The 26,261-nt window shown below is 40.7% G+C and overlaps 2 protein-coding genes across 4 annotated transcripts in view; one reads left to right on the forward strand and one right to left on the reverse strand.

Moving 5' to 3' along the window:
- Positions 1-26,261, forward strand: part of LOC121011263 (IQ domain-containing protein F5-like) — a 52,689-nt gene that overhangs the window by 802 nt on the left and 25,626 nt on the right. The window contains exon 2 of one of the 3 annotated variants that reach the window (XM_040445529.1): positions 19,456-19,529. The exons of 1 other annotated variant lie outside the window; for it this stretch is intronic. Coding sequence is in view for 1 of the 2 variants with exons in the window: in XM_040445527.1 (XP_040301461.1) it covers positions 22,466-22,504 (39 nt within the window). In the remaining variant the exon portion in view is untranslated. Of the gene's footprint in view, positions 1-19,455; positions 19,530-22,450; positions 22,505-26,261 lie in introns of those variants that run through there. One more of the 3 variants, XM_040445527.1, reaches the window with a different exon arrangement.
- IQCF6 (IQ motif containing F6) lies at positions 21,095-22,053 on the reverse strand. Its single transcript, XM_040445533.1, has 2 exons — positions 21,732-22,053; positions 21,095-21,520 (listed from the first exon to the last, which is right to left on the reverse strand). The coding sequence occupies exons 1-2, from the start codon at positions 21,744-21,746 to the stop codon at positions 21,152-21,154; spliced, it is 384 nt and encodes a 127-aa protein (XP_040301467.1). The 5' UTR covers positions 21,747-22,053; the 3' UTR covers positions 21,095-21,151.

Raw genomic sequence — 26,261 nt, forward strand, 5'->3', positions numbered from 1 at the left:
CTTGTGACAAGAACTCTTGGGATCCACTCTGTTGACTTCCCTGTATAAGCTTGCAGCAGCATAGCTTCAGTCACTACGCGGGAGGGGACATCCCTAGCACTCACTTGTTTTGTCGCTGGAGGCCTGTACCTTCGACCGCCTCCTCACGGTCCAGACTCTTCCCCTCAAAACTTGGTGGGCATTTCTCTGTTGTCTTCTAGCCTTGAGTGGTTGCTGTAGGGAGATTTGAGGCTTGTCTGATTTTAAAACAAATATTGAGCAGTATTCTGCATACTATAAGATGCACAGATTTTAGGGGTACAATTCTGTAAATTTTGACAAACGTGTACCCTGATGTAAACATCACCCAAATCTAGATATATAACTTTCTCTTTCCTCCTCAAAGATCCCCCTTGCCCCTTTTCCAGTAACTACCACGTCCTCCCAGAGATGACCACTGTTTGATTCTGATCGCCATTAACTAGCTTTGCCTAGAACTTTATATAAATAGAGTCATACCGTATGTACCCTTTTGTGTCTGGCTTTTTTCTCTAAATCTGTTTATGTGATTCATCCATGTTGCTGTGAGAATCAAATCTTTGTTTCTTTTTTATTGCCGAGTAATATTCCTGGAATATTCCGCTCTCACTGGAATTCCGCTCTCCATTCTCCTGTAGATGTATATTGGATTGTTTCCAATTTTTAAAGCTATTATAGATACATCTACTATGAACACTTTTGAGCAAGCCTTTTTGTAGACATAGGTTTTCAACTTTCTCTAGTAAATGCCTAAGAGTAGAATGGCTGAGTCATAGAGTCAGGGATTTTTAATCTTTATCAGAAATTTCCAAATGGTTTTCTCAAGTGATTATGCCATTAAAAACTGTTTTTTCAACATGTATTCATTTTTGAGAGACAGAGAGAGACAGAGTGTGAGTGGGGTCGGGTCAGAGAGAGAGGGAGACACAGAATCTGAAGTAGGCTCCAGGCTCTGAGCTGTCAGCACAGAGCCTGACGTGAATCTCGAACTCATGGACCACGAGATCGTGACCTGAGCCGAGGTCAGACACTTAACCGAATGAGCCACCCAGGCACCCCTTGATTGTGCCATTTTACACCAATATATCCCAGATACTCTTTGCCACTTGCCAGTCCTTTTAACTGTAGTGCGTGTCTAGTGGCATCTTACTGTGTGTGTGTGTGTGTTTAATGTTCATTTTTAAGAGAGAGCGCGCATGTGCGTGTGCCTGTGAGCTGGGGAAGGGCAGAGAGGGGAACGGAGGATCGGAAGCGGGCTCGGGGATGACAGCAGCAAACCCAATATGGGGCTGGAACTCACCAACCACGAGATCATGACCTTAGCGGAAGTCAGATACTCAACTGAGCCACCCAGATGCCCCCTTATTATGGTTTTAATTTGTATTTCTCTGGTGGTAAATTATACTGAGCAGTTTCTCACCTTCTTTTTGGCTATTCTGTATCTTCTTTTTTGAAGTACTTCAAATTTTGTGCTCATTTTTATTGGGCTATTTATTTTTTTAATACTGTTTTGTAGGAATTCTTTATATGTGCAGGATGAGTTTATTGGATAAATGTATTATGAACCTTTTCCCTGTTCTGTAGCTTTGCTTTTACTTATCTTACTCAGTTAATGAGCAAAGACTGTAATTTTGTTTTTTTATGGTTAATGCCTTACATTTTTTTTTTAGTATAGTTGACACACAATGTGACATTAATTTCAGGTGTACAGCATAATGACTCAACTTCTCTGTATGTTCTGCTGTGCTCACCACAGGTGTAGCTGCCATCTGTCACCAGACATGCTATCACAGTACCATTGCCTGTACTCCCTATGCTGTGCCTTTTATCCTCGTGACTTATTCATTCCATGACTGGAAGCCTGTATCACGCACTCTTCTTCACCCATTTTGCCCATTCCCCTGCCCCCCTTCCCTCTGGTATATGGTTAGTACCTTTATGATCTGTCCAAGAAATCTTTGCCTGCCCCAAGTTTGTGAACGTTTTCTCCTGTTTTTTTGGTCTATACTTTTTTTTAAGAGGAAAAACTAATATAACATAAAACCAACCATTTTAAAATTGGCAATTCAGTGGCATTTAATAAATTCACACTGTTGTACAATCAACACCTCTTTATAGTTCTGAAACATTTTCATCATCTCAAATAAAACCCTGGACCCATTAAGCAGTTACTCCCCATTCTTCCTTCCTTCAGCCTATGGCAAATCACCAATCAATCTACTTTCTATCTCTATTAATTTTCCTATTCTAGATATTGGTATAAATGGAATCATGCAGTATGTGATCCTGTGTGTCTGGCTTCTTTCACTTAGCTGATGGTTGGATACCAGACCGTTATCAGATGTATGATTTGTAAATATTCTCTCCTATTCTGTAGGTTGTCTTTTTGCTTTCTTGATAATGTCCTTTGATGCACTCACGTTTTTTATTTCGGTGAAATAATTTATCTATATTCCCTTTTGTTGCTTATGCTTTTGGTGTAACCTAAAAATTCATTGCCAAATCCAAGGTCATGAAGACTTTTACCCCTTGCCTTCTTCTAAGAGTTTTATGGTATTAGCTCTTATATTTAGGTCCTTGATCCATTGTGAGTTAATTTTTATGTACAGTGGGAGGAGTCCAACTTCATTTTTTGCATATGGATAGTCGTCTCAGCACTACATCTATCTGTATGCCTGTACCACACTGATTTGATTACTGTAATTTCATAGTAAGTTTTGAAATTGTGAAATGTGAGTACTCTAATTTTGTCCTTTTTTTTTTTCAAAATTGTTTTGACTATTCAATTCCATATGAATTTGAAGATTTGCTTTTTTATTTCTTTAGATAAGACCATTGGGGTTTTGATAGGAATTGTACTGGATTTGTAGCCCACTTTGGGGATTATTGCCATCTTAAAATTATTAAGTCTTCCAACCCATGAACACAGGATGTTTTTCTATTTACTTAGATCTTCTATAATTTCTTTCAGCAATGTTTTATAGTTTCCATATGTGAGTCTTTCACTTCCCTGAGTAGATTTATTCCTAGACACGCTATTCTTTGTGATACTATTGTAAATTATGGAATTGTTTTCTTAATTTCATTTTCAGATTGTTCATTACTGGTGTATAGTAACACAACTGATTTTTGTGTGTTGGTATTGTATCTGCCACTTTGCTGAATTCATTTCTTACTTCTAGTAGTTTTAAAAAAAATTCTTTGGGATGTATTATTTGTGCAATTATGTCACCTGTGAACAGAGATAGCTTTATTCTTTATTTTCCAGTTTGGATGCTTTATTTCCCTTGCCTAATTTCTCTGGTTAGAACTTCCAGTACAGTGTTGAAGAACATTGGTGAAAGTGGGCATCCTTGTCTTATTTCTAATCTTAGGGAGAAAGCTGTGTCTTTTTACCATTGAGTATGATGTTAGCAGGGGCGTTTTCCTAATTGCCCTTTATCATGTTCAGGATCTTCCATTCCTTGTTCTCTGAATGTTTTCATCATGAAAGGATGTTGGATTTTGCCAAAAGCTTTCACTGCATCAATGGAGATGTTCGTAGGATTTTTTCCCCTTTGTTCTATTACATTGAATGGCTTTTGTATGTTGAACTGCCTTAAATCCCAGGGATAAATCTCACTTGGTCATTGTGTACAGTCTTTTTAATATGCTTTTGGATCTGCTTTAGTCGTATATTGTTGAGGATTTTCGCATCTATATTCATAAGGGATATCGATCTGCAGTTTTCTTTCCTTGTGGCATCCTTGCCTGGTTTTAGCATGAGGGTAATATTGGCCTCATAGAATGAGTTAGGAAGTATTCTCTCCTCTTCTGTGTTCTGGAAGAGTTTGGAAAAGATTGGTGTTAATTTTTTAAATGTCTAGTATAATTCACCAGTAAAGCCACCTGATCCTGAACTTTTCATATTGGGAGGTTTTTGATTAGTGATTCAATCTCTGATAGGTCTATTTCAGATTTTTCTTTGGGGCAGTTTTGATAATTTGTGTGTTTCTATGAATGGGTCCAATTCATCTATATTATCTGATTTGTTGGAGTATAATTGTTCATAGTATACTTATAATTCTTTTTATTAAAAACAATTTTTTAAGTTTACTTATTTATTTTGAGAGAGAGAAGGAGACAGAATGAGGGAGTATGAGTGGGAGAAGGGCAGAGAGAGAGAGGGAGAGAGAGAATCCCAAACAGGCTCTGTGCTGACAGCGGGGCTCGAACTCCCAAACAGAGAGATCATGACCTGAACCAAAACCAAGAGTCTGACGTTTAACTAACTGAGCCACCCAGGAGCCCCTCTTATAATTCTTTTTAAAGCCACTCTTTCAAGGCATGATTGACATACAGAAAGCTGTACATATTTAATGTATACAATACCATTAGTTTGGAGATAAGTCTACACCCATGAGACCATCACTGAAATCAACGCCATCCAAAAGATTCCTTCCTTTCTCTTTATTTACTAAATTAAAATTTTTTCTTTTTTGCTAAGAGCCCTTGGCAAAAAAAAAAAAAAAATCTACCTTCTTAGCTAATTTTTAAGTATACAATACAGTATAGTTCATTATGGGCTCTATGTTGTATGGCAGATCTCCAGAATTTACTCATCTTACATAACTGAAACTTTGTACGCTTTGGCCGCCACCTCTCCCAAGCATTATGGTAATGATTATTCTACTCCTTTGAATTTGACTATTTTAGATTTCTCATAAAAGTGGGATCATGCAGTATTTGTCCTTCTGTATCTGGCTTATTTCACTTAGCATAATGTCCTCCAGGTTTATTCGTGTTGCAAATGACAGCATTTCCTTCCTTTTTATGGCCACTAATATTCCACTGTGAGTGTGTGATAGGATATATGTCACGTTTTCTTCCTTTTTTTTTTAACTGAAGTATAATTAGCATACAGTGTTATATTACTTTGCACAACATAATGATTCAACAATTCTGTTTTTTCTCACCCCCCACGATGATTCAGCAACTGTATACATTACTCAGTGCTCATCATGATAAGTGTACTCTTAATCCTCTTTATCTATTTCACCCACCACCACCACCACCACCCCCCATTTCCCCTCGGGCAACCATCAGTTTGTTCTCTGTATTTAAAAGTCTGGTTTTGGGGGAGCACCTGGGTGGCTCAGTCAGTTAAGCGTCCAACACTTGATTTCAGCTCAGGCCATGATCTCACGGTTTGTGGGATCAAGTCCCACGATAGACTTTGCACTGATGGCGTTGAGTGTGCTTGGGATTCTCCCTCTCCTCTCTCTTCCCTTCCCCTGCTCACTCTCTCTCTCTCAAAATAAATAAATAAACATTAAAAAGAGTCTGGTTTTTTTGTTTGTCTCTTTTCTCTGTTTTTTTATTTGTTCTGTTTATTAAATTCCACATGTGGGTAAAATCATATGGTATTTGTCTTTCTCTTTTTTACTTATTTCACTTAGCATTATGTACTCTAAGTCCAATCATGTTGTTGCAAATGACAAGATCTCATTCTTTTTTATGGCTGAGTAATATTCTATTGTGCATATAGACCACATCTTCTTTGTCCATTCATCTATTGATAGGCAACTTGGTTGCTTCCATATCTTTGCTATTGTAAATAATGCTGCAATAAACATACAAGTGCATATATCTTTTAGAATTAGTGTTTTCATATTCTTTGGATAAATATCTAGTAGTGGAATTACTCAATCATATCGTAATTCTATTTTAAATTTTTTTAAGGAAACTCTATATTGTTTTCCACAGTGGCTGCACCAATTTACATTCCCATCACAAGTGTATGGGACTTCCTTTTTCTCCACATCCTCACCAACACTTGTTTCTTGTCTTTTTTTTTTTTTTTTTTTTTTGAGAGATAAAGAGAGAGAGAGAGATGGGCAGAGAGGGAGAGAGAGAATCCTAGGCAGGCTCCACACTGTCAGCTCAGAGCCCTACAGGGTCCAGGCCAATGAACCATGGGATCATGACCTGAGCCAAAACTGAGAGATGCTTAACTGACTGAGCCACCAGGTGCTCCTTGTTTCTTGTCTTTTTGATTCTAGCCATTCTGACAGGTGTAAGGAGATATCTTATTACGGTTTTGATTTGCATTTCCCTGATGATGAGTGATGTTGAGCACATTTTCATTTACCTATTGGCCATTTGTATGTCTCCTTTGGTGAAATGTGTATTCAAGTCCTTTACCTATTTGGTTTTTTTGTTTGTTTGTTTGTTTGTTGTTACTGAGTTGTAGGAGTTCCTTATATTTTTTGGATATTGACCCCTTACCAGATAGATGGTTTGCAAATATTTTCTCCTGTTCCATAAGTTGCTTTTTCATTTTGTTGATTGTTTCCTTTGTTGTGAAGAAGCTTTTTAATTTTGTGGAATCCCACTTATGTATTTTTTTAAATGCCTGTGCTTTTGTTGTCATATCCAAGAAATCATACCAAGTCCAATGTCTAGAAGCTTTTCCCTATGTTTTCTTCTAAACGTTTTATTGTTTTAGCTTTTATATTTGAGTCTTTAATCCATTTTGAGTTGACTTTTATATGTGGTGTGAAATAAAGGCACAATATCTTTCTTTTGCATGTGGAAGTCTAATTTTCCCATTACCTATTGAAGAGACTGTTTTTTTCCCTATTGTGCATTCTTGGCACCCTTGTCGAAGACCAATTGATCATATATGCATGGGTTTATTTCTGGGCTCCCTATTCAGTTCCACTGACCTATATGTCTGTTATTATGTCAATACCATACTGTTTGATTACTGGAGCTGTATAATATAGTCTGTAATCAAGGAATAGGACACCTCCAGCATTATCCTTCTTACTCAAAATTGCTTTGGTTATTTGGGGTCTTCTTTGGTTCCAAATGAATTTTGCTATTTCTGTAAAAAAAATGCCATTGGAATTTTGATAGAGATTAAATTGAATCTGTAGATTATTTTGGATCATATGGACATTTTGATGGCATTAATTTTTCTAATCCATAAACATGGGGTATTCTTCCATTAATTTATGTCTCTAATTTCTCTCATCAGTGTTTTATAGTTTAAAGTGTACAAGTCTTTCACCTCCTTGGTTAAGTTTATTCCCAGGTATTTTATTCTTTTTGATGTTATTGTAAATGCTACTGTCTTCCTAATTTACTTTTCAGAGAGGTCATTTTTAGTGTATAGAAATGCAACTGATTGGGGCGTCTGGGTGGCTCAGTTGGTTAAGTGTCCGACTTCGGCTCAGGTCATGGTCTCACAGTTCGTGAGTTCCAGCTCTGTGTCAGGCTTTATGACAGCTCAGACACTGGCACCTGCTCTTGATTCGGTGTCTCCCTCTCTTCCCCCTCACTCCACTCCCCCCCCTTACACTCTGTCTCTCTCTCAAAAGTAAACATTAAAAAAAATTAAAAAAAACAAAGAAATACACCTGAGTTTTGTCTGTTTGTTGATTTTGCATCCTGAAACGTTACTGAAAGTGTTTAAGTCTAACAGGTTTTGTGTGTGTGTGTGTGTGTGTGTGTGTGTGTGTGTGTGTGTGTAATTTTAGGGTTTTTAACATATGAGATCATGACATCTGCAAACAGATCGTTTTACTTTTTTCTTTTGGATTTAGAGTTTTTAAAATTTTTCTTGCTTAATTGCTCTGAGTAAGACTTCTGGTACTATGTTGAATAGAAGAGATAAGAGTGGACACCCATTCCCTGCTCCATATCTTAGAGGAAAAACTTTCACCTTTTCACCACTGAGTATGATTTCACCACTGAGTATGCTATTAACTTTGGGCTTTCCGTAAATGTCCTTTATTATGTTCCTTCTAAATAAGTGTCTTTTTTTTTTTTAGTGTTTATTTATGTTTGAGAAAGAATGGGGGAGGGACAGAGAGAGATGGAGATAGAGAAGCCCATGCAGGGCTTGAACTCATGAACCTGAGCATAGGTTGCTTAACTGACTGAGCCGTCTGCGTACCCCTGACGTAAGTTCCTTTGATACCTAATTTGTTGAGAATTGTGGTTTTGTTTTAATCACAAAAGGGTGTTGAATTTTGTCAAATGTTCTTCTGCATCTTGAGATGATCATGTGATTTTTATCCTTCGTTCTGTTAATGTGGTATCTCACACTGATTCATTTGCGTTTGTTGGGATCTTTTTGTTTGTTTTGTTTTTTTTATTTGAGAGAGAGAGAGAATGGGAGTGGAGGAGAGGGGCAGCAGAGAGAGTGTATCTTAAATAGGCTTCACAGCGGGGGGCCTGACATGGGCCTCGATCCCATGACCCTGGGATCATGACTTGAGCCAGAATCAAGAGTCACATGCTTAACCGATTGAGCCCCCAGGTCCCTGGGATCTTTGTATTCTAGGGATAAATCCTACTTGGTCACTTTGTATGATCCTTTTAATGAGCTAATAAATTTGGTTTGCTAGTATTTTCTTGAGGGATTTTGCATCTATATTCATCAAGAATATTGGCCTGAAGATTTCTTTTCTTGTGGTGTTTTTGACTTTTGTATCAGGGTAGTGTTGGCCTCATAAAATGAATTTGAAGTGTTCTCTCTTCTTCTAATTTGTAAGAGTTTGGGGACTGTTTTTAATTTTTCTTTAAATGTTTGGTAGAATTCACCCATGAAGCTATCTGGTCCTAGACTTTTATTTGTTGAGAGTGGGTTTTTTTTTTCAAACTTTTATTTAAATTCTAGTTAGTTAACATACAGTGCAGTATTGGTTTTAAGAGTAGAATTCAGTGGTTCATCACTTACATACAACACCCGGTGCTCATCAGAAGAGGTGCCCTCCTTAATACCCATCACCCATGTATCCCATCCCCCACCCATCTCTCTCCATCAGCCCTTAGTTTGTTCTCCATCCATAAGAGTCTCTTACAGTTTGTTTCCCTCTTTTTTGTCCCCCATTCTGTATGTTCATCTGTTTTGTTTCTTAAATTGCACATATGAGTGAAATCATATGGTATTGTTTTTCTCTGACTTATTTCACTTAGCATAATACATTCTAGCTCCACCCACATCATCGCAAATGGCAAGATTTCATTCATTTTGATGGCTGAGTAATATTCAATTGCATATATGCCACTTATTCTTTATCCATTTATTAGTCAGTGGGCATTTGGGTTCTTTCCATAGATTAGCTATTTTTGATAATGCTGCTACAAACATCAGGATCCATGTACACCTTTGAATCTGTATTTTTGTGTCCTTTGAGTAAAAGCCTAGTAGTGTAATTGCTAGATCTAAGATAGTTATATTTTTAACTTTTTGAGGAACCTCCATATTGTTTTCCAGAGTGGCTGCACCAGTTTGCATTCCTACCAACAGTGCAAGAGGGTTTCCCTTTCTCCACATCCTTGCCAACACTTGTTTCCTGTGTTAATTTTAGCCATTCTGACAGGTGTGAGGTGGTCTCTCATTGTGATTTTGATTTGTATTTCCCTGATGATGACTGATGTTGAGCATCTTTTCATGTGTCTGTTAGCCATCTGGATGTCTTCTTTGGAAAAATGTGTATTCATGTCTTCTGTTGTTGGGAGTGTTTTGATTGCTGCTCTAGCCTTCCTTTTTGTTATTGGTCTGTCCAGGTTTTCTGTTTCTTGATTCAGTCTTGATAGATGATGTGTTTCTAGGAATTTTTTGACTTCTGCTGCATTGCCCAGTTTGTTGGCATATAGTTTTTCATAATAGTCCCTTATGATTCTTTTTATTTCTGTAGCATCAATTGTAAAGTTTCCTCTTTTACTCACAATTTTATTTATTTGAATCTTCTCTCTTTTTCTTAGTCCATCAACCCTTAATTTCATCAATGTTTAAATTGTTTTTGTATTCTCTGTTTCATTTATTTCTGCTTTATTTTTTTCTTTCTACCGATTTGGGGTTTAGTTTGTTCTTTTTCTAGTTCTTTGCGGTATAAAGTTAGGTTGTTTGAAATCTTCTATTTTTATTTACTTATTTATTTTTATTTTTTAAGTAGGCTTTGTGTCCAGTGTGGGGCTTGAACTCACAACTGTGAGATCAAAAGTCAGATACTGTACCCACTGAGCCAGGCAGGTGCCCCTGAAATCTTCTATTTTAGATAGACATTTGTTGCTATGAATTTCCTTTGTATAACTGCTTTTGCTACATCTTACAAGTTTTGGTATAAGGTATTTTCACTTTTGTTTGTTTATGAATATATTTTCTAATTTCCTTTTCTATTTCTTCTTTGGCTCAATGGCTAAGAGTTTGTTGTTTAATTTCTATGTATTCGTGGATTTCCCCCTTTTCTTTCTGTTACTGATTTCTATTTTCATTGCATTGTGATTAGAAAAGATACTTGGAATGACTTCACTCTTCTTAAGTTTATTAAGATTTGTTTTGTGACCTAGCATATGATCTATCCTGGAGAAAAAAATGTGCCCTTGAGAAAAATGAATATGTTGCTGCTGTTGGGGGGAATGTTTAACATAGGCCTGTTAGAGCCATTTGGTCTATAGTGTTGTTCAGTTCTGTTTCCTTATTGATTTTCTGTCTGGATGATTTATCCATTACTGAGAGTGGGGTATTAAAGTCTCCTACTATTTTATTGTATTGGTGTGTATTTCTCCATTTATATCTGCCAGCATTGGCTCTGTATACTTAGGTGCTTTGATGTTGAGTGTACGCATATTTCAAGCTGTTATATATTCTTGTTGCATTGACCCTTTAATCATTATCTTTGCTGCTCTCGGTTCCCATTTGCATGTAATATCTTCCTCTATCCCTTCACGTGTAGCCTATGTGTGTCCTTAAATCTAAGGTGACTTATAGACAGCATGTTGTTTGGTTTTGTTTTTATTTCTTATCTTATTTTTTTAAAGGATTTCCTTTTCTTTTTAATTAATTTGTTTATTTTGAGGGGGTTAGGGGCAGAGAGAGAGAGGGAGAGAGAGAATCCCAAGCAGGCTCTGCTCTGTCAGTGTGGAACCTGACACAAGGCTCAAACTCACTAACTGAACCTTAAGATAATGACCTGAGCCAAAATCAAGAGTTGGATGCTCAGCGATTGACCCACCCAGGTGCCCCGACTTTGTTTTTAAATCCATTCATCCATGCTTCTCGACCTTTTGGCTAAGATCAAGTGTAAATCCATTCATCCACAATATGTCTTTTGATTGGATTGTTTAGTCTATTTACATTTGAAGTAATTATTGATAGGTAAGGACTTACTCTTGCCATTTTGTTTTATGTCTTTTTTGTAGCTCTCTTATTCCTATCTTACTCTCTTATTGTCTTTATTGTGATTTGAAGGGATTTTTTTGTGGTGATATGCTTTGATTCTTTTCTCTTTATCTTTTGTGTACCTACTTTGGGTTATTTCCTTTGTGCTTATTGTGAGGTTTACATAAAACAATTTATAGGTATGTTAGTCTATTTTAAGGGGTAACAACTTAACTTTAATCATATATAAAAACTCTACATGTTATCCCCCACACACACGTTTTGTTATTGATGTCAGATTTTACCTTTAAAAAAAAATTTTTTTAATGTTTATTTTTGAGAGAGAGAGAGCGCGTGTGCACATGTGAGTAGGGAAGGGGCAAAGGGAGAGGGAGACACAGAATCTGAAGCAGGTTCCAGGCTCTGAGCTGTCAGCACAGAGCCCAACGCGGGGCTCAAACCCACAAACCGTGAGATCATGACCTGAGCCCAAGTCTGCCGCTTAACCGACTGAGCCACCCAGGTGCCCCAGATTTTACTTTTCTAAAAATTTGTGCTTTCATTAACAACTTTGTTTATAGTTATTGTTTAAAAAAAAAATTTTTTTTTAATTTATCCTTGAGAGAGAGACAGAGTGTGAGTGGGGGAGGTGCAGAGAGAGAGGGAGACACAGAATCTGAAGTAGGCTCCAGGCTCTGAGCTGCCAGCACAGAACCTGATGCAGGGCTCGAACCCACGAACTGTGAGATAATGCCTGGAGCTGAAGTCAGACACCTAACTGACTGAGTCACCCAGGCGCCTGTTTATAGTTATTCTTAATACTTCTGTACTTTAATTTTTACACCAGTGTTAAAAGTGATTTACATTACCATTACATTACCATTACAGTATGACAGTATTCTGTATTTGTCTTTATACTTACCTTTACTAGTAAGATTTATACTTTCATATGCTTTCATGTTCCTGTTTAATGTCTTTTCATTTCAGTTTAAAGAACTCTTGTTGGTTCTTCTCATAAGGCATGTCTAATGGTGAAAAACTCCCTCAGGTTTTGTTGGTCTGGGGCAGTCTTTATTTTTACCTCATTCTTTTTTTTTTTTTTTTTTTTTTTTTTTTTTAACGTTTATTTATTTTTTTTTTGGGGACAGAGAGAGACAGAGCATGAACGGGGGAGGGGCAGAGAGAGAGGGAGACACAGAATCAGAAACAGGCTCCAGGCTCCGAGCCATCAGCCCAGAGCCCGACGCGGGGCTCGAACTCACGGACCGCGAGATCGTGACCTGGCTGAAGTCGGACGCTTAACCGACTGCGCCACCCAGGCGCCCCATATTTTTACCTCATTCTTGAAGGACAGTTTTGCTGAATATAGTATTGCTGGTTGACATTTTTGTCCCCTTTCTGTTTGAGATCTTTCTCTTTTTTCTCATTTTTAAAATTGTTTTTATTTATTTTTGAGAGAGAGAGAGAGAGAGCACAAGTGGGGAAGGGGCATAGAGAAAAAGAGACACAGAATTTGAAGCAGGCTCCAGGCTCTGAGCTGTTAGCACAGAGTCCAATGCAAGGCTTAAACCCACGAACCATGAGATCACAGCCTGAGCCGAAGTCGGAAGCTTAACTGACTGAGTTACCCAGGCACCCCGAGATCTCTCTTTTTAATATAGACATTTTAAAATAGTAATAGTACAGCCATTACAGCTCTTTTGTTTACTGTTTGCATGGAATCTGTCTTTCCATCCTTTTACTTTTTTTTTTTTTAATGCTTATTTATTTTTGAGAGAGACAGAGACAGAGTGTGAGCAGGGGAGGGGCAGAGAGAAAGGGAGACAGAATCCAGAGCAGCCTTCAGGCTCTGAGTAAGCTGTCAGCACAGAGCCTGACGTAGGGCTTGAACTCACAAACTGTGAGATCATGACTTGAGCCGAAGTCAGACGCTTAACCAACTGAGCCACCCAAGCACCCCTCATCCTTTTACTTTCAACCTTTCTGTGTCTTTGAATCTAAAGTCTCTTAGGGGCTCTTTAAAAATATCCCACTCCCTTCTCATCTCCCTGATTTCTAATGAGAAATCCATTAATTTTACTAAGTCTCTTATGCATGATGAATTTTTCTTTGGTTAATGTCAAGATTCTCTTTTTGTCATTGGCTTTAGACAATTTAATTATAAAGTGCCTCAGTGTGGGTTTCTTTATGTTTATCCTTCTTGGAGTTCATTGAACTTTTAGGGTATTTAGATTATTGTATTTTATTAAATGTGAGACGTTTTCAGGCACTGTGTCTTCACATATTCTGTCTGTCCCTTACTCTCTGTCCTCTTAATCTGGGATTCCCATTATGCATATTTTAGTACTTTTGATGGTGTCTCGCTCTCCTAAGCTCTGTTCCCCTTTCTTCATTCTTCTTTTATTTATTCTCCTCAGACTGGATTGTCCTATCTTCAAGTTCACTGATTCTTTCTTCTGCCTGCTGAAATCTGCTGAAAACTACCTTTTAGTAGTTTTCATTTTGGTTACTGTACATTTCAACTCTAGATTTTCTATTTGGTTCCTCTTTATAATTTATTTTTCTTTATCAATATTCTCTATTTGTTCATACATTGTTGTCCCAGTTTCCTTTAACTCTTTGTCTCTGATATCCTGTAGCTTTTTGAGAATATGTAGGACCATTGATTTAGATTCTTTTTCTGGTAGACTCAATGTCTGTGCTTCCTCAGGGACAATTTCTGGTCATTTCTCCTGTGAATGTGTCATACTTTCCTATTTCTTCACATGTTTTGTAACTTTTTGTTGAAAACTGGACATTTTGATTATAATGTGGCAACTCTGGAAGTCAGAATCTTCTCTCTTCCCAAGTTGTGTTTTTGTGGCTTGTTGTGGGCTATGGTTGTTTGGTTAGTGACTTTTCTAAATTATTATTTTAAGTCTGTGTTCTTTTTTAAATGTTTATGTATTTTTGGGAGAAAGAGTGTGTGTGTGTGTGCATGCATGTGTATGGAGTAGGGGCAAAGAGAGAAGAGGACAGAGGATCCAAAGTAGGCTCCATGCTGACAGCCGTGAACCCAACATGGGGCTTGAACCCATGAACCATATGATCATGACCTGAGCCAAAGTCGGATGCTCAACCGACTTAGCCACCCAAGCTCCCCAAGTCTATGTTCTTTGTAATGTGTGGTCTCTGAAGTCTGTCTTCCTTTACCTGTGTTCAGCTAGTGATTTATTGGAAAATTTCTTGAATTCCAAGAGAGAGAAGAAAAAAGAACTCTTCTACTTTTTGCAAGTTGATTCTGCACTGGGACACTCCCTCAACACTTAGCCAGGCCATTTAGCCTGGCCATCTGCCTTAGTCTTTGCTTCCAAACAGCTTAGGGATGAGACAGGGATGAAAGATTTAGGTCTTTGCAGGTGTCTTCTGAGCATAAGTCTTGCCCTGGTCATGAACATGGCTTTTTTAATTTCCCAGTACACACAGGCACTTTGAATGCCTTAATTTCTGAAGGAAACTACACCCAGATTTTCCCATGAGGCTTTTAGCACTCTGTTGTGTGCCTAATATGTAATCTTTTCCCCCAAACACCTGAGGTTGTTCATTTGCCTTACATTGTTCCAGGAACGCTTACTGCTTTTCCACCCCAAATGAGCTCTGAGATTGGCAAACCGAAGGCAGGTGCCTTGCATTAGTCCTTCAGGTAACACCCAGACAGATTAGACCAGCAAACATGATTCTATGGTCTGCTCTGCTCTGGAATCAGTAACCAGGTCCCACACTGGGCTGCCATCTGCAAGACAGCCCTCATTCTGAAGAGGAGGGATGGGACAATGGCAAGTAAAAATTCCACAAAATCTTCCTACTGTTTTTAAATTGCCTTTTTCTTTAATCAGCATTCATTTGGTTGCTGTAAACTTTTGACTGTTTTGTAGAGTTCTGACAAAGTTGGTTTTGATAGTTTTTGTTTGACTTTTTGATGTTTCTATGGAGGAATGGGCCTAGGAGCCATCCACTGTGTCATTTTCATGGATATCACTACATTCCTTTTTTTTTTTCCTAGAAACTTTCTTTTTAGCTTTTACATGTAGGACTTAGATCATACTAGTTGACCACAAATGGGTGAGACTGTTTCCAGATTCTATTTTGTTTCATTGATCTATTTATCTTAATAAACACCACACTGTCTTAATTACTGTAGCTTTCTAGTAAGGCTTGAGGTCAGGTGAGGTAAGCTCTTCAATTTTATTTGATTTTTTTCAAGACTGTCTTGGCTGTTCTAGGTCCTTTGCTTTTCAACATAGGTTTTAGAATCAGCCTTTTAAGTTGCACAAAAACAATCTTCTGGAATTTTGTTTGGGATTGTATTGAATATATAGATCAATTTGTGGGAAACTGTAATCTTAGCAATATTGTCACTCAATTCATGAATATGGCATATTTTTTCATTTATTTCAGTCTTCTTTAATTTCTCTCAGCAATGTTGTGTAGTTTTCAGCATGGAAATCTTCTATTTCTGTTTCTTAGGCATTTGATTTTTTTTTTATGCTATTGGAAATGCTTATTTAAGTTTAATTTCATTTTCCAGTTTTTTGTTAGTTATAATTTACTTTTTTACTGTGGTAAAATATACATGACATAAAATTTGCCCTTTTAACTATTTTTAAGAGAATGTTTCTATGGGATTAAATATATTCATGCTGTTATGTAACCATCACCACCATCCATCTTTTTCATCTTCTCCCCGTGACTCTGTATCCATTAAACACTAATTTCCCATTCCCTCCTCCCCCTCCCCCTGGCAAACACCATTCTACTTTCTGTCTCTATGAATTTGGCTACTCTTGAAGTTTCATATAAGAGGAATCATAATAGTATTTGTTCTTTTGTGACTGGCTTATTTCATTTAGCATTATATCCTCAGGATTCATTCATATTATAAAATATGTTGATGTTTCCTTCTTTTTGAGGGCAGAATAACATTCCATATGTGCTAATTTTGTTTATGCATTCATCTATCAATGGACACTTGGGTTGCTTCCACCATTTGGTTATTGTGAATATGTTGCTATAACCATGGGTCATACTATCTGTTGAATTTCTCCTTTCACTTCTTTTGGGTGTATACCCAGAACTGGACTTGCTGGGTCACATGGTAATTCCATTTTTAATATTTTGAGAATTGCCATACAAGTTTCTACAATAGCTGTACCATTTTGCATTCCTACCAGCAATGCACAAACTTTTCAATTTCTCCACATCCTTGCCAACACTTGCTATTTTGGGTTTTTTTGTTTGTTGGTTTTTTTCAGAAAAGTCTTCATATCCTAATGGATACAAAGTGATATCTTATCATGGTTTTGATTTGCATTTCCCTAATGATTAGTGATGCTGCACATCTTTTCATGTGCTTGTTGGCCATTTATATACCTTCTTTGGACAATTGATTTTTGTATATTGACATTATATCCCATGACTCTACTAAACTCACATATTCAAGTAGGTGTTCAAGTAGATAATTAATGACTTTCTATGTACATAATCAAGCTGTTTACAAATGCAGACAGCTGGGGGCGCCTGGGTGGCGCAGTCGGTTGGGCGTCCGACTTCAGCCAGGTCACGATCTCGCGGTCCGTGAGTTCGAGCCCCGCGTCGGGCTCTGGGCTGATGGCTCAGAGCCTGGAGCCTGTTTCGGATTCTGTGTCTCCCTCTCTCTCTGCCCCTCCCCCGTTCATGCTCTGTCTCTCTCTGTCCCAAAAATAAATAAATGTTGAAAAAAAAATTAAAAAAAAAAAACAAATGCAGACAGCTTTAGTACTTTTGTTCTAGTCATTATGCCTTTTATTTTTTATATTAACAGCCTTTCATTTTAAAGCAGTTTTAGGTTTATGGAAAAATTGAGCAGAAAATAGAGGTCCCATGGGCTCCCTGCTCCTCATCCTGCTGCACACAGTTTAGCTTATTATTAACATCTTGCATTAGCGTGGTACATTTATTACAATTGACAAACCAGTATTGCTGCATTATTATTAACTAAAGCCCATGGTTTACATCAGAGCTCACTTTGTGTTTTGTAGTTCTCTGGTTTTTGACAAATACATAATTTCATGTATCTGCATTTATAGTATCATACAGAATAAAATGCTCCTATGGTTTCACCTGTTCATCCCTCATTCCCTCCACCAGACACCTGCCAACCATTTACTGTCTCCATAGTTTGCCTTTTCCAGAATGTCATATAGTTGGAATCATGCAATATGTTACCTTTTCAGCTTTAAGTTCAAAATTCCTCCATGTCTTTCTGTGGCTTGACAGCTTGTTTCTTCACTAAATATTCCATTGTGGTATGGATGTACCGCAGTAAGTTTATCAGTTACCCATTGGAAAGTCTTCTTGGTTGCCTTCAACTTTTGACAATTGTGAATACAACTGCTATAAACATTCATATGCAGATTTTTGTGTAGACATAAGTGTTCAACTCACTTGAGTAAATACAAAGAAGCTGAATTGCTGGATCATATAGGGAGACTATGTTTGGTTCTGTATTAAACCACCAAACTGTCCTCCAGAGTGGGTGTGCCATTTAGCATTCCCACCAGCATTGAATAAGCATTCCTGTTGCTCCACATCTTAGCCAGCATTTGGTGTTGTCAGTGTTTTGGATTTTTGACTTCCTAATAGATGTGTAGGGTTATTTCATTATTGTTTTAATTTTCAATTCTTTAATAATGTATTATGTTGAATATATTTTCATATGCTAGTTTGCCATCCGTACCTCTTTTCTGGTGAAGTGTCTGCTTGGTCTTTTCTTCATTTTTAATGAGTTGTTCATTTTCTTATTATTAAGTTTTCAGGGTTATTTGTACATTTTAGATAACAAATCTTTATCAACTATCTTCTGCAAACATTTTCTTCCAGTTTGTGGTTTCTTTTCTTATGTCTCATAACCACCGTCTTTTGCAGAACAGAAGCTTTTATTTTAATGAGGTCCAGCTTATCAATTCTTTCACGGCTCTCGGAGTATTATACTTCTGTGATCCATTTTGAGTTAATTTTGTAAAAAGTGTAAGGTCTGTGTCTGGCTTCACCTTTTTTGCATGTGGATGTTGTTTTTTAACATCATTCATTGAAAAAAAACCTTTCCATTGGATTGCCTTTGCTCCATTTTCAAAGTTCAGTTGACTATATTTGTGTGAGTCTATTTCTGGGCTCTCTCTTCTGTTCCATTGATCTATTCTTTCAACAATACTGCACTATCTTAATTACTGTATCTGTACTGCAAATCTTGTAATTGCACAGCGCCATCTCATTTTGGGTTTGCCATGTGGGACAGAGAGAAGCAGAAGACAAGGCAGGATGGAGGCCCTGAATGGTAGAATCAGAACTGAGATTGGAGATGTATCAGGTGAGGGGCTTGAGAGCATGGGGTGAGCATCCTGGGAGCAAGAATGAAATGCCATCTGGGAATCCTTTTTCAGAGCTGCAAGGGACCAGTACGAGATGGGCCCTTACTTGCTGAACTATCTTCTTAGGGGCCTAGTATGCTGGGCCAGTCTGAAGGTCAGTTTATTTCTTTGTTGATCAGGCACAGGGCAATATCTCTTGGGGACACAATGTCACTTGGGGAAAGAGCAAGAATGGGGATACAAAGTCCCCCAGAGTGTGCTCAGGACCACTCCTGCCCCAAGGCTACAAGCGTCTCCCCCTCCCCCCCATCCCTACTTCTAGTGTTTCAGTGTATTCTCAGGGAGAGTTCCTTCTCCAGCTCAATTCTCAATGATGATGGGGAAGAGAAGGGAAGTTCTGTGATGTTCTGTGAGGGTTTGAGAGGTCTGACTCTGAAAGCCCCACCTACAGCCTCACCTCTGCTGAGGAGCTCTGGGTGTCTCCACCAATCCAGGCCGACTCTAGCCACAGACCTGGCTGCTAAAGGAGATCCTCTCTGTGGATTCCCATCCTATGTCCATTGATTTCTTCTGCCTCAGGCTGTCTGTTGCCCAACACCCACAGGTCCAGACACCTCCGGTTCTCAAGACCCCCGGCCATTAGAGGGACACCCAAGGTGGTAGTTTAGACCTTGGATGAAGCTTGACCTTCTTGGGCTGGTCCCTGAGTCTCCACTGCTCACACAGGAATGGTGCCATATTCCTGGGGTCCTGTCTCTGGGGATAAGAGGCCCCACGTATTTTCCCCCCAACAGCCTCTCCCCATCCCAGCCCCAGCTACCTGTGTTTTCTTGCTTCCAAGAATTTTCCACCAAAGGAGCTCTCCCTCTGAATCCCTGTTTTACTTTGCATTCTTAGCTCATCGCAGAGTGGAAAGCCTTAATTACCTTGAGCCTGGCGAGCAGTTTGGAATTCTGCATCACCATCCCCAGGTAGGACCACGTGGGCCTAGTGGGCTATATTACCTGAGCTGGGAAGGGCTTAACTCAACGGTTTTCAAATCATGGTTGCACATTGAATTCCAATGTCCAGGCCTCTCCACGGACCAGTAAAAGTAGGATCTCTGGATGTGCCCAGGCATTGGTATGTTTTGTGTCTTAGGGGATTCCAATGAAACATAGGTTGAGAATCAGAGAAGTAAAGCCTTGCCAGCCTGGGTTTTAACCATCTCTCGCTGCAGGGGTGGTGCCTACAGGGAAAGTCATGCAGAATTCTGCCATATTCAGCATGCAGACCTAGCGAGTCTCCTACCTCTCACGCCAGCGAGGCGGGCAGATGAGAGCTGTGTCCAGAGCTCCTGGAGGGGTTCCTTTGGAAGAGCAAGCTATGGCTGCATCACTGCCACCTGCAGCTACTGGAGGCAATGGGTGTCAGACTGATCCCTGAATCCCCGTCTCTGCCATAGCTGTTCTGGAAACACCCTCCCCTGAGCCCCACACGCATGCACGCACACCCCTGAGGAGAGGGGAAGCCTTACCCAGATGCAAGGCCCCTGAGGACCTCTGATTTCTGTACACTTCCTCCCACCTCTCAGGCAAGGCCACCCATTGCAGACACCTGGGGAGGGTCATGAGCCTCAGGCTTCTGGGAGGCAGGTTCAGAGACAAATATCTGAGGGACCTTGAGCATCCAAGCAGAGGCTGTGAGAGACAGAGACAGAGGGCTGAGCCTGGGTGCTGAGAGTTAGCAAGAAATTCAGCCAGCACAGGCCATCAGCTCCTGAGACAGGCCCTGCAGGGGGCGTGGCCATCTGTGGGAGGGTTGGGGCAAATACAGTGGATCTTGGGGGGAGGCCAGAAGAGCTGCTTCTGAAGATGTGGTAAGATTTAGAGGTCATATCCCTAAACCAATGACTTCCAGTGGCATAGGGACAGTCCTTGTCTACCCTTGGACTCCCTCTGCTTGTTTCCTCAGCCCTACCTCCCTGGGCTCTCTCTCCCCTCCCCCACAGTGCCTGGTTTTCCCAGGAAGTGGCCAGCAGAGGGGAGGGAAACCTTGTCTCTCAACCCCTGGTGGTGGAAGCGGCAGGCACAGCTGCTGCTCCTGGGCTCCTGTCCTGGTCTTCCCCAGAGGCTAGCTCTGGCTGACTATCCCCCAGTGAGGCACAGCTCCTGTCCTGCTGTTGCTCAGCTGGGTGCCCTGTCTTCCTGGCTCCCTGTCAAACACTGCACTGGCCCTGAGGACCCTGCCTAGCATAGGCCTGTGGAATCCTGGTCTTCCCAGCTGGCTCTGGCTGCAGCCTGACTCTCTGGTGTCCTATCTTGAATGGAGATGCCTGGGGAGGGGCTGCAGAAAAATAAAGCCCAATGCCTAACCCTGCTTGTGGAGAGAGCTGGGGTCGGGCTGGCTGAGGTGTCAGAGCCTGTCCTTGGTCCTGGGGTCTCTTCTGGGTACAGGATGGGTCAGATTTGCATTAAGAGTAAGGGCCTAGAGTGGGGTACCCTGGGATGGGCTGATCCCTCTTTCATGGCTCTAATTTCCAAAGAGCAAGAGTATGCTCAGTTAAGTGTCTTTATTGGAAGAGAGATCCAGTCTCCTTGGCTCTACTAGTGCCCTAGGTCAAGAGAATTTCGATGTCAAGTTCCAGCCGGCTGGCTTTGACCTCATAGCGGCCCCGGATCAGACCCCGGGTTTGACTGGTATGCCAGCGCCAGTGAGACTGGATGATGCAGGCCGCTTGGTGTGCCTGAAGAAATCGTCTGCGAGCCCGCCACATCCGAACCTGTGCCTGCACTTTCACCACTGCCCACTCCTGGCAGGTGTAGAGTCTTAGTGCCAGGCGCCGTCTCTGCTCCAGCATCTTGGCCTGCATTGACCTCCACCAGCACTGGATGACCCAGGCCCTGAGTGCTGTGTGCAGTAACGTCCGGCGCACCATGTTGCCACGCCACCATGACTGAATCTTTACGGCTGCATTCTCTAACTGATCAGGGGAGGGAAGAACACGGAGATGCTCATTGGGGTACCCTCCCATTTCTGTCCCCATCTGTGGTGCTGGGTAGAAAGGGGGCCTGGCACAGGTGGCCCTGCCCTCCCATTTCCAGGCCCATTCATCTTATTTCCAGTCCCCCACTCATCAGTAGTCACTGCTTATTATCTGTCAGGCAGACCCTTTCCGTGTGGGTGTTACTCACATTTTGTGTGTCCATGGCCCTGGTCTTCAGAGTCCACTCATTTATCAGGCCACCCTAGTCTTTAGCCCCGCCCTCAACTGTTAGTCACTCCCCCCCCCGTTAGACTCCGCCCACCTGCACACAGGTCTCCTCCCTCATCAGGTCCTGTCCATCCACATTTTTGCCACATCTCTCTCCTCTCTCCTCTTGTTCGTGCCTCCTTTCGGATTGACCAGTCCCCTCATTTGTTAATTCCCATCATTCTGGAGGTCGGCCGTTATCTCTTGCTTGCAGTATATTTCACAGACCCAACTAGCCTCTTAAGTCTTGCTCTTTCTACACTTTCCAGTCACTTGTTTCTGTTCCTGTTGGCGGCAGCAATAAGAGACTCATGCAGCTTTCCTTCAAGTAAGGGGTTTTACTTAGGAATACTCATAGCCAGTTTGGATTTCCAGAAGCTTAAGTGTCAGAGCCCATGGGAGGGCCTCCAAACAGTGCATTCACAGGCTAGTATGCTTTCATGTAAAATTTCTGAAAGCAAGACAGTTGAAGAGGCCCTCTGTCTCCCCCTGTCTGACCACCTCTGTCACTCTTCTACTGGGTGGTGTTGGAGTGGCTGCGGCCCTTTTTGGGACATGACTAAGGAGAAACAGAGCTGGGATATGTGTACTTAGTATGGGTTAAATGAGACAGATTTATGTCGTTCACAGTCACCGTGGGGAATAGATACATCCTTGCCAACCATTCCACTAGAAATGGCTTCCAGGAAGGCTCTCACCAGTTACTGTGTCATGGTAAGAAGATGCAGCGACACATGCTGCTACGGTGATATGAACATGCCCTACAGTGCCAGGCACCAGAAGTAGGTGGGCGGGGGAGGAAAACGGAGGCTTGAAAAGTATGGAGATAAAAGCTGCTCTGTAGAAAGTTCTTCCTCTTGTTAGACATGTAAAACCGTAACTGGAAGATTCTGTTCTCACTGATGCCCGCTTAAAACTGAGGTTCTGTCTTGTCGGGAATATACCTGCTAATGCAGTGAGACCATTATAAACATGCCATACTTTTCTCTTATTTTGGCGTGAATTTTGTGAAAGGGAATTGATCAGAATTCCTGTGATTTCAGTGCAGCAACTAGCAGAGCTACTCAGAACAAACAGTGTGTAAGTCAGCATGAGAAATCATACTTTACTTCATGGCATCCTGAGTATCTATAATAAATAAGTTTCTATCAAAAATGATATTACAAAATCATCATATTCAGAAGTAACCAAAGGTTATGCTGCAAAAAGATGTAGGAAAAGCATGATAGAGGTGGGAAGGTGAGCTAATATATACATGATGCTATGCTTTGGTATTTGCCAACTTTTGAGAATTTACAATTTGTTGTAATTTCTTTATTTGTCCTTCATTATTCACTTGCCAATTTCAAGCCTGTAATTTTGTATTCTTTTTCTTAAAGTAGGCCTTCCAAATTATATAAACCTCAGGCCCCACAAAACCTGGATCTGCCCTGCCGTGTGTAAGAATGCAATTGTGCAGCCAGGTCTCCCGGGAGCTCACAGAAAGCTGCGATTCCAGGATTCAGGGCTGGGACTGGAAGTGCGGACGCAGGTGATGCAGAGATGCCGGGCGTCCTTTGGGATCTGGAAGGCCATTGTGGCTCTGGCTTTAGCATGCGTGTTAGCATTCATTTTTCTGCATGAGGGTTTGCTAGGCGTCCGCTGCTTGTTGGGCTATGCACTGTCTGTGGCTTCTGTTTATGTGTATTTGAGACCTTGTGTGAACGCTCATTCTCATGGCCATGGCATTGGCCATTGGGGTGTCTCAGAGGTTCTGTCCCTCTTGTCAGCCACACCAGCTCTTTGCATCATGTGAAAAGTCCTCTGGAGCAGACTCTGTTGCTTCCTTTAATGACTGTCAGTCTGGGTGAGCAGAGAGCTGGTATCAGTGTCTTAAAGGCCTCCATCGCTGCACTCAGCTGTTGGTCCTGGCATCAGGCATCTATCCACTCCTAGTCCAGTCCGCCAGATTTTGCAGAAGGGATCCACAGGCTGTGGGCATGGCCAGTGTTCGGAGGCTCAGTCCATCTGGGCCAGGTTGCCATGATCAGGGTGTCAGATCCCACTATTCCTTGTGAGTCTCTCTCCTACCCCACTCTGGCCTAGGTGTGTTGTTGCCAGAATACCTTGGCTTTGTCTCCTTCTTAGAAGTCTCTGGGAGAACCTGCTGGCCCCTTTTATGTTCATGCTTTTATAGGTATTCACAAAGTGGCAGCAGATGGGTGCGAGAGGTAAGATTACAGACTATGAGCCTTGGTCTCTATTTCATCAGTCCCCTCCGCTCCCCAGCTTCCGGCTCTCTTCCTTGCTTGATTTCTTGATCTGATTATAAAATGGTACATATGTTGCTAACATTTCAAATAATGCAGAAACATGTAAGGTGGAAAGTGGATTTCCCATGAAATTTGCCTCCAAAGCTCTTCCTCCAGAATTTATACCATGCACAGACTAATTTACATTTTCTATTAAAAATAATTTCTTTTTAATTCATATATTTCAAGCTAAAATATCCCTTAGCAATCCTTCTTGGCATTAGTACTAATTCCAGCTTGGAGAGTATCCTGGACAATTGGTTATGCCTTTATAGACACGGTACATCCATGTACCTAAGGAAATATAAAACTGTTTTGTGTGTTTTATGTATTTTTTTTAAGTTAATTGAGGTAAAAATTACATAACATAAAATTGACCATTTTAACAATTTTATTATTTTGTTTATTTAGAGAGACAGCACAAGCGTTAGAGGGAGAGAAAGAATCTTAAGCAGGCTCCACACCCAACACGGAGCCCAACACGGGGCTTGATCTCAAATCCTGAGATCATGACTTGAGCCAAAACGAAGAGTTGGTTGCTGGGGGCGCCGGGGTGGCTCAGTTGGTTGAGTGTCTGACTTCAGCTCGAGTCATGATCTCATGGTTCGTGAGTTTGAGCCCCGCATTGGGCTCTGTGCTAACAGCTCAGAGCCTGGAGCCTGCTTTGGATTCTGTGTCTCTCTCTTTCTCTGCCCCTCCCCTGCTCTCTCTCTCTCTCTCTGGCTCTTTCTCTCTCAAATAAATTAAAAAAACATTAAAAAAAAAAAAGAGTTTGTTGCTTAACTGACTGAGCCACCCAGGCACCCCTTAACCATTTTAAAGTGTATAATTGAGTGGCTTTTAGTACATGTGCCATGTTATACAACCATCACTGCTATCACTGCTATCTACTTAACCAACTGAGCCACCCAGGCGCCCCTCGGCTTGTTTTAATTCTAATTTTGCCGCCGCCCCCCCCCCCCAATAAACCGTGTATCCATTACACAGTCATTTCCCCCTACCCTTCTGTCACCCCAGACCCTGGCAGCTACTAATCTGCTTTTAGTCTGTATGGAGTTGCCTATTCCAGATGTTTCTTATAAATGGAATGAGAGAATAAATGGCCTTTTATGACTGGCTTCTTTTACTTTGCATGTTTTCACGGTTCATCCGTGTTCTAATATGTATCAGTACTTCATTCCTTTCTATGGCTAACTACTATTTTCTTGCATGGATATACCACATTTTGTGTATCCACTCATAAATTGGCAGATATGTTAGTGTTTTTCACTCTTTGGTGATTGTCAATAGTACTGCTCTGAGCATTTGTGTACAAGTATTGGTTTGAACACCTGTTTTTAGTTCTTTTAACTATATACCTAGGAGTGGAATTGCTGGGTCATGTGGGAATTCTGTGTTTAACTTTCTGAGGAACTGCCAATCTGTTTTCCACAGCATCCAGGCCATTTTACATTCCCACCAGTCTCCATATCCTTGCCAACACTTGTTATTTCCCACTTTCAAAAATTATAGCATTTCATTGGGGTTATGATTTGCATTTGCCAGATGATGTTGAACATGTGCTTTGGGGGCATTTGCGTATTTTTCTTTGGAGAAATGTCTATTCATGTCCACTGACCACTTTTTTTTTTTTTAATTTTTTTTTTCAACGTTTATTTATTTTTGGGACAGAGAGAGACAGAGCATGAACGGGGGAGGGGCAGAGAGAGAGGGAGACACAGAATCGGAAACAGGCTCCAGGCTCTGAGCCATCAGCCCAGAGCCTGACGCGGGGCTCAAACTCCTGGACCGCGAGATCGTGACCTGGCTGAAGTCAGACGCTTAACTGACTGCGCCACCCAGGCGCCCCTACTGACCACTTTTTAATTGGCTTCTTTGTCTTTTCATTGTTGAGTTGTAAGACGTCTTTATATATTCTGGACTCTAGGTCCTTATCAGATATTTGATTTGAAAATATTTTCTTGGGGCACCTGGGTGGCTCAGTTGGTTGAGCGTCTGATTTCGGCTCAGGTCATGATCTCACAGCTTGTGAGTTCGAGCCCCGGTTGGGCTCTGTGTGACAGCTCAGAGCCTGGAGCCTGCTTCTGCTTCTGTGTCTCTCTCTCTTTCTGCCCCTAACCCACTCGCATTCTGTCTCTGTTTCTCTCAAAAATAAATAAACATTAAAAAATTTAAAAAAA

The sequence above is a fragment of the Herpailurus yagouaroundi genome, unplaced genomic scaffold, assembly GCF_014898765.1.
Source record: "Herpailurus yagouaroundi ecotype Mexico unplaced genomic scaffold, PumYag 193, whole genome shotgun sequence".
NCBI classification, from domain to species: Eukaryota; Metazoa; Chordata; class Mammalia; order Carnivora; family Felidae; genus Herpailurus; species Herpailurus yagouaroundi.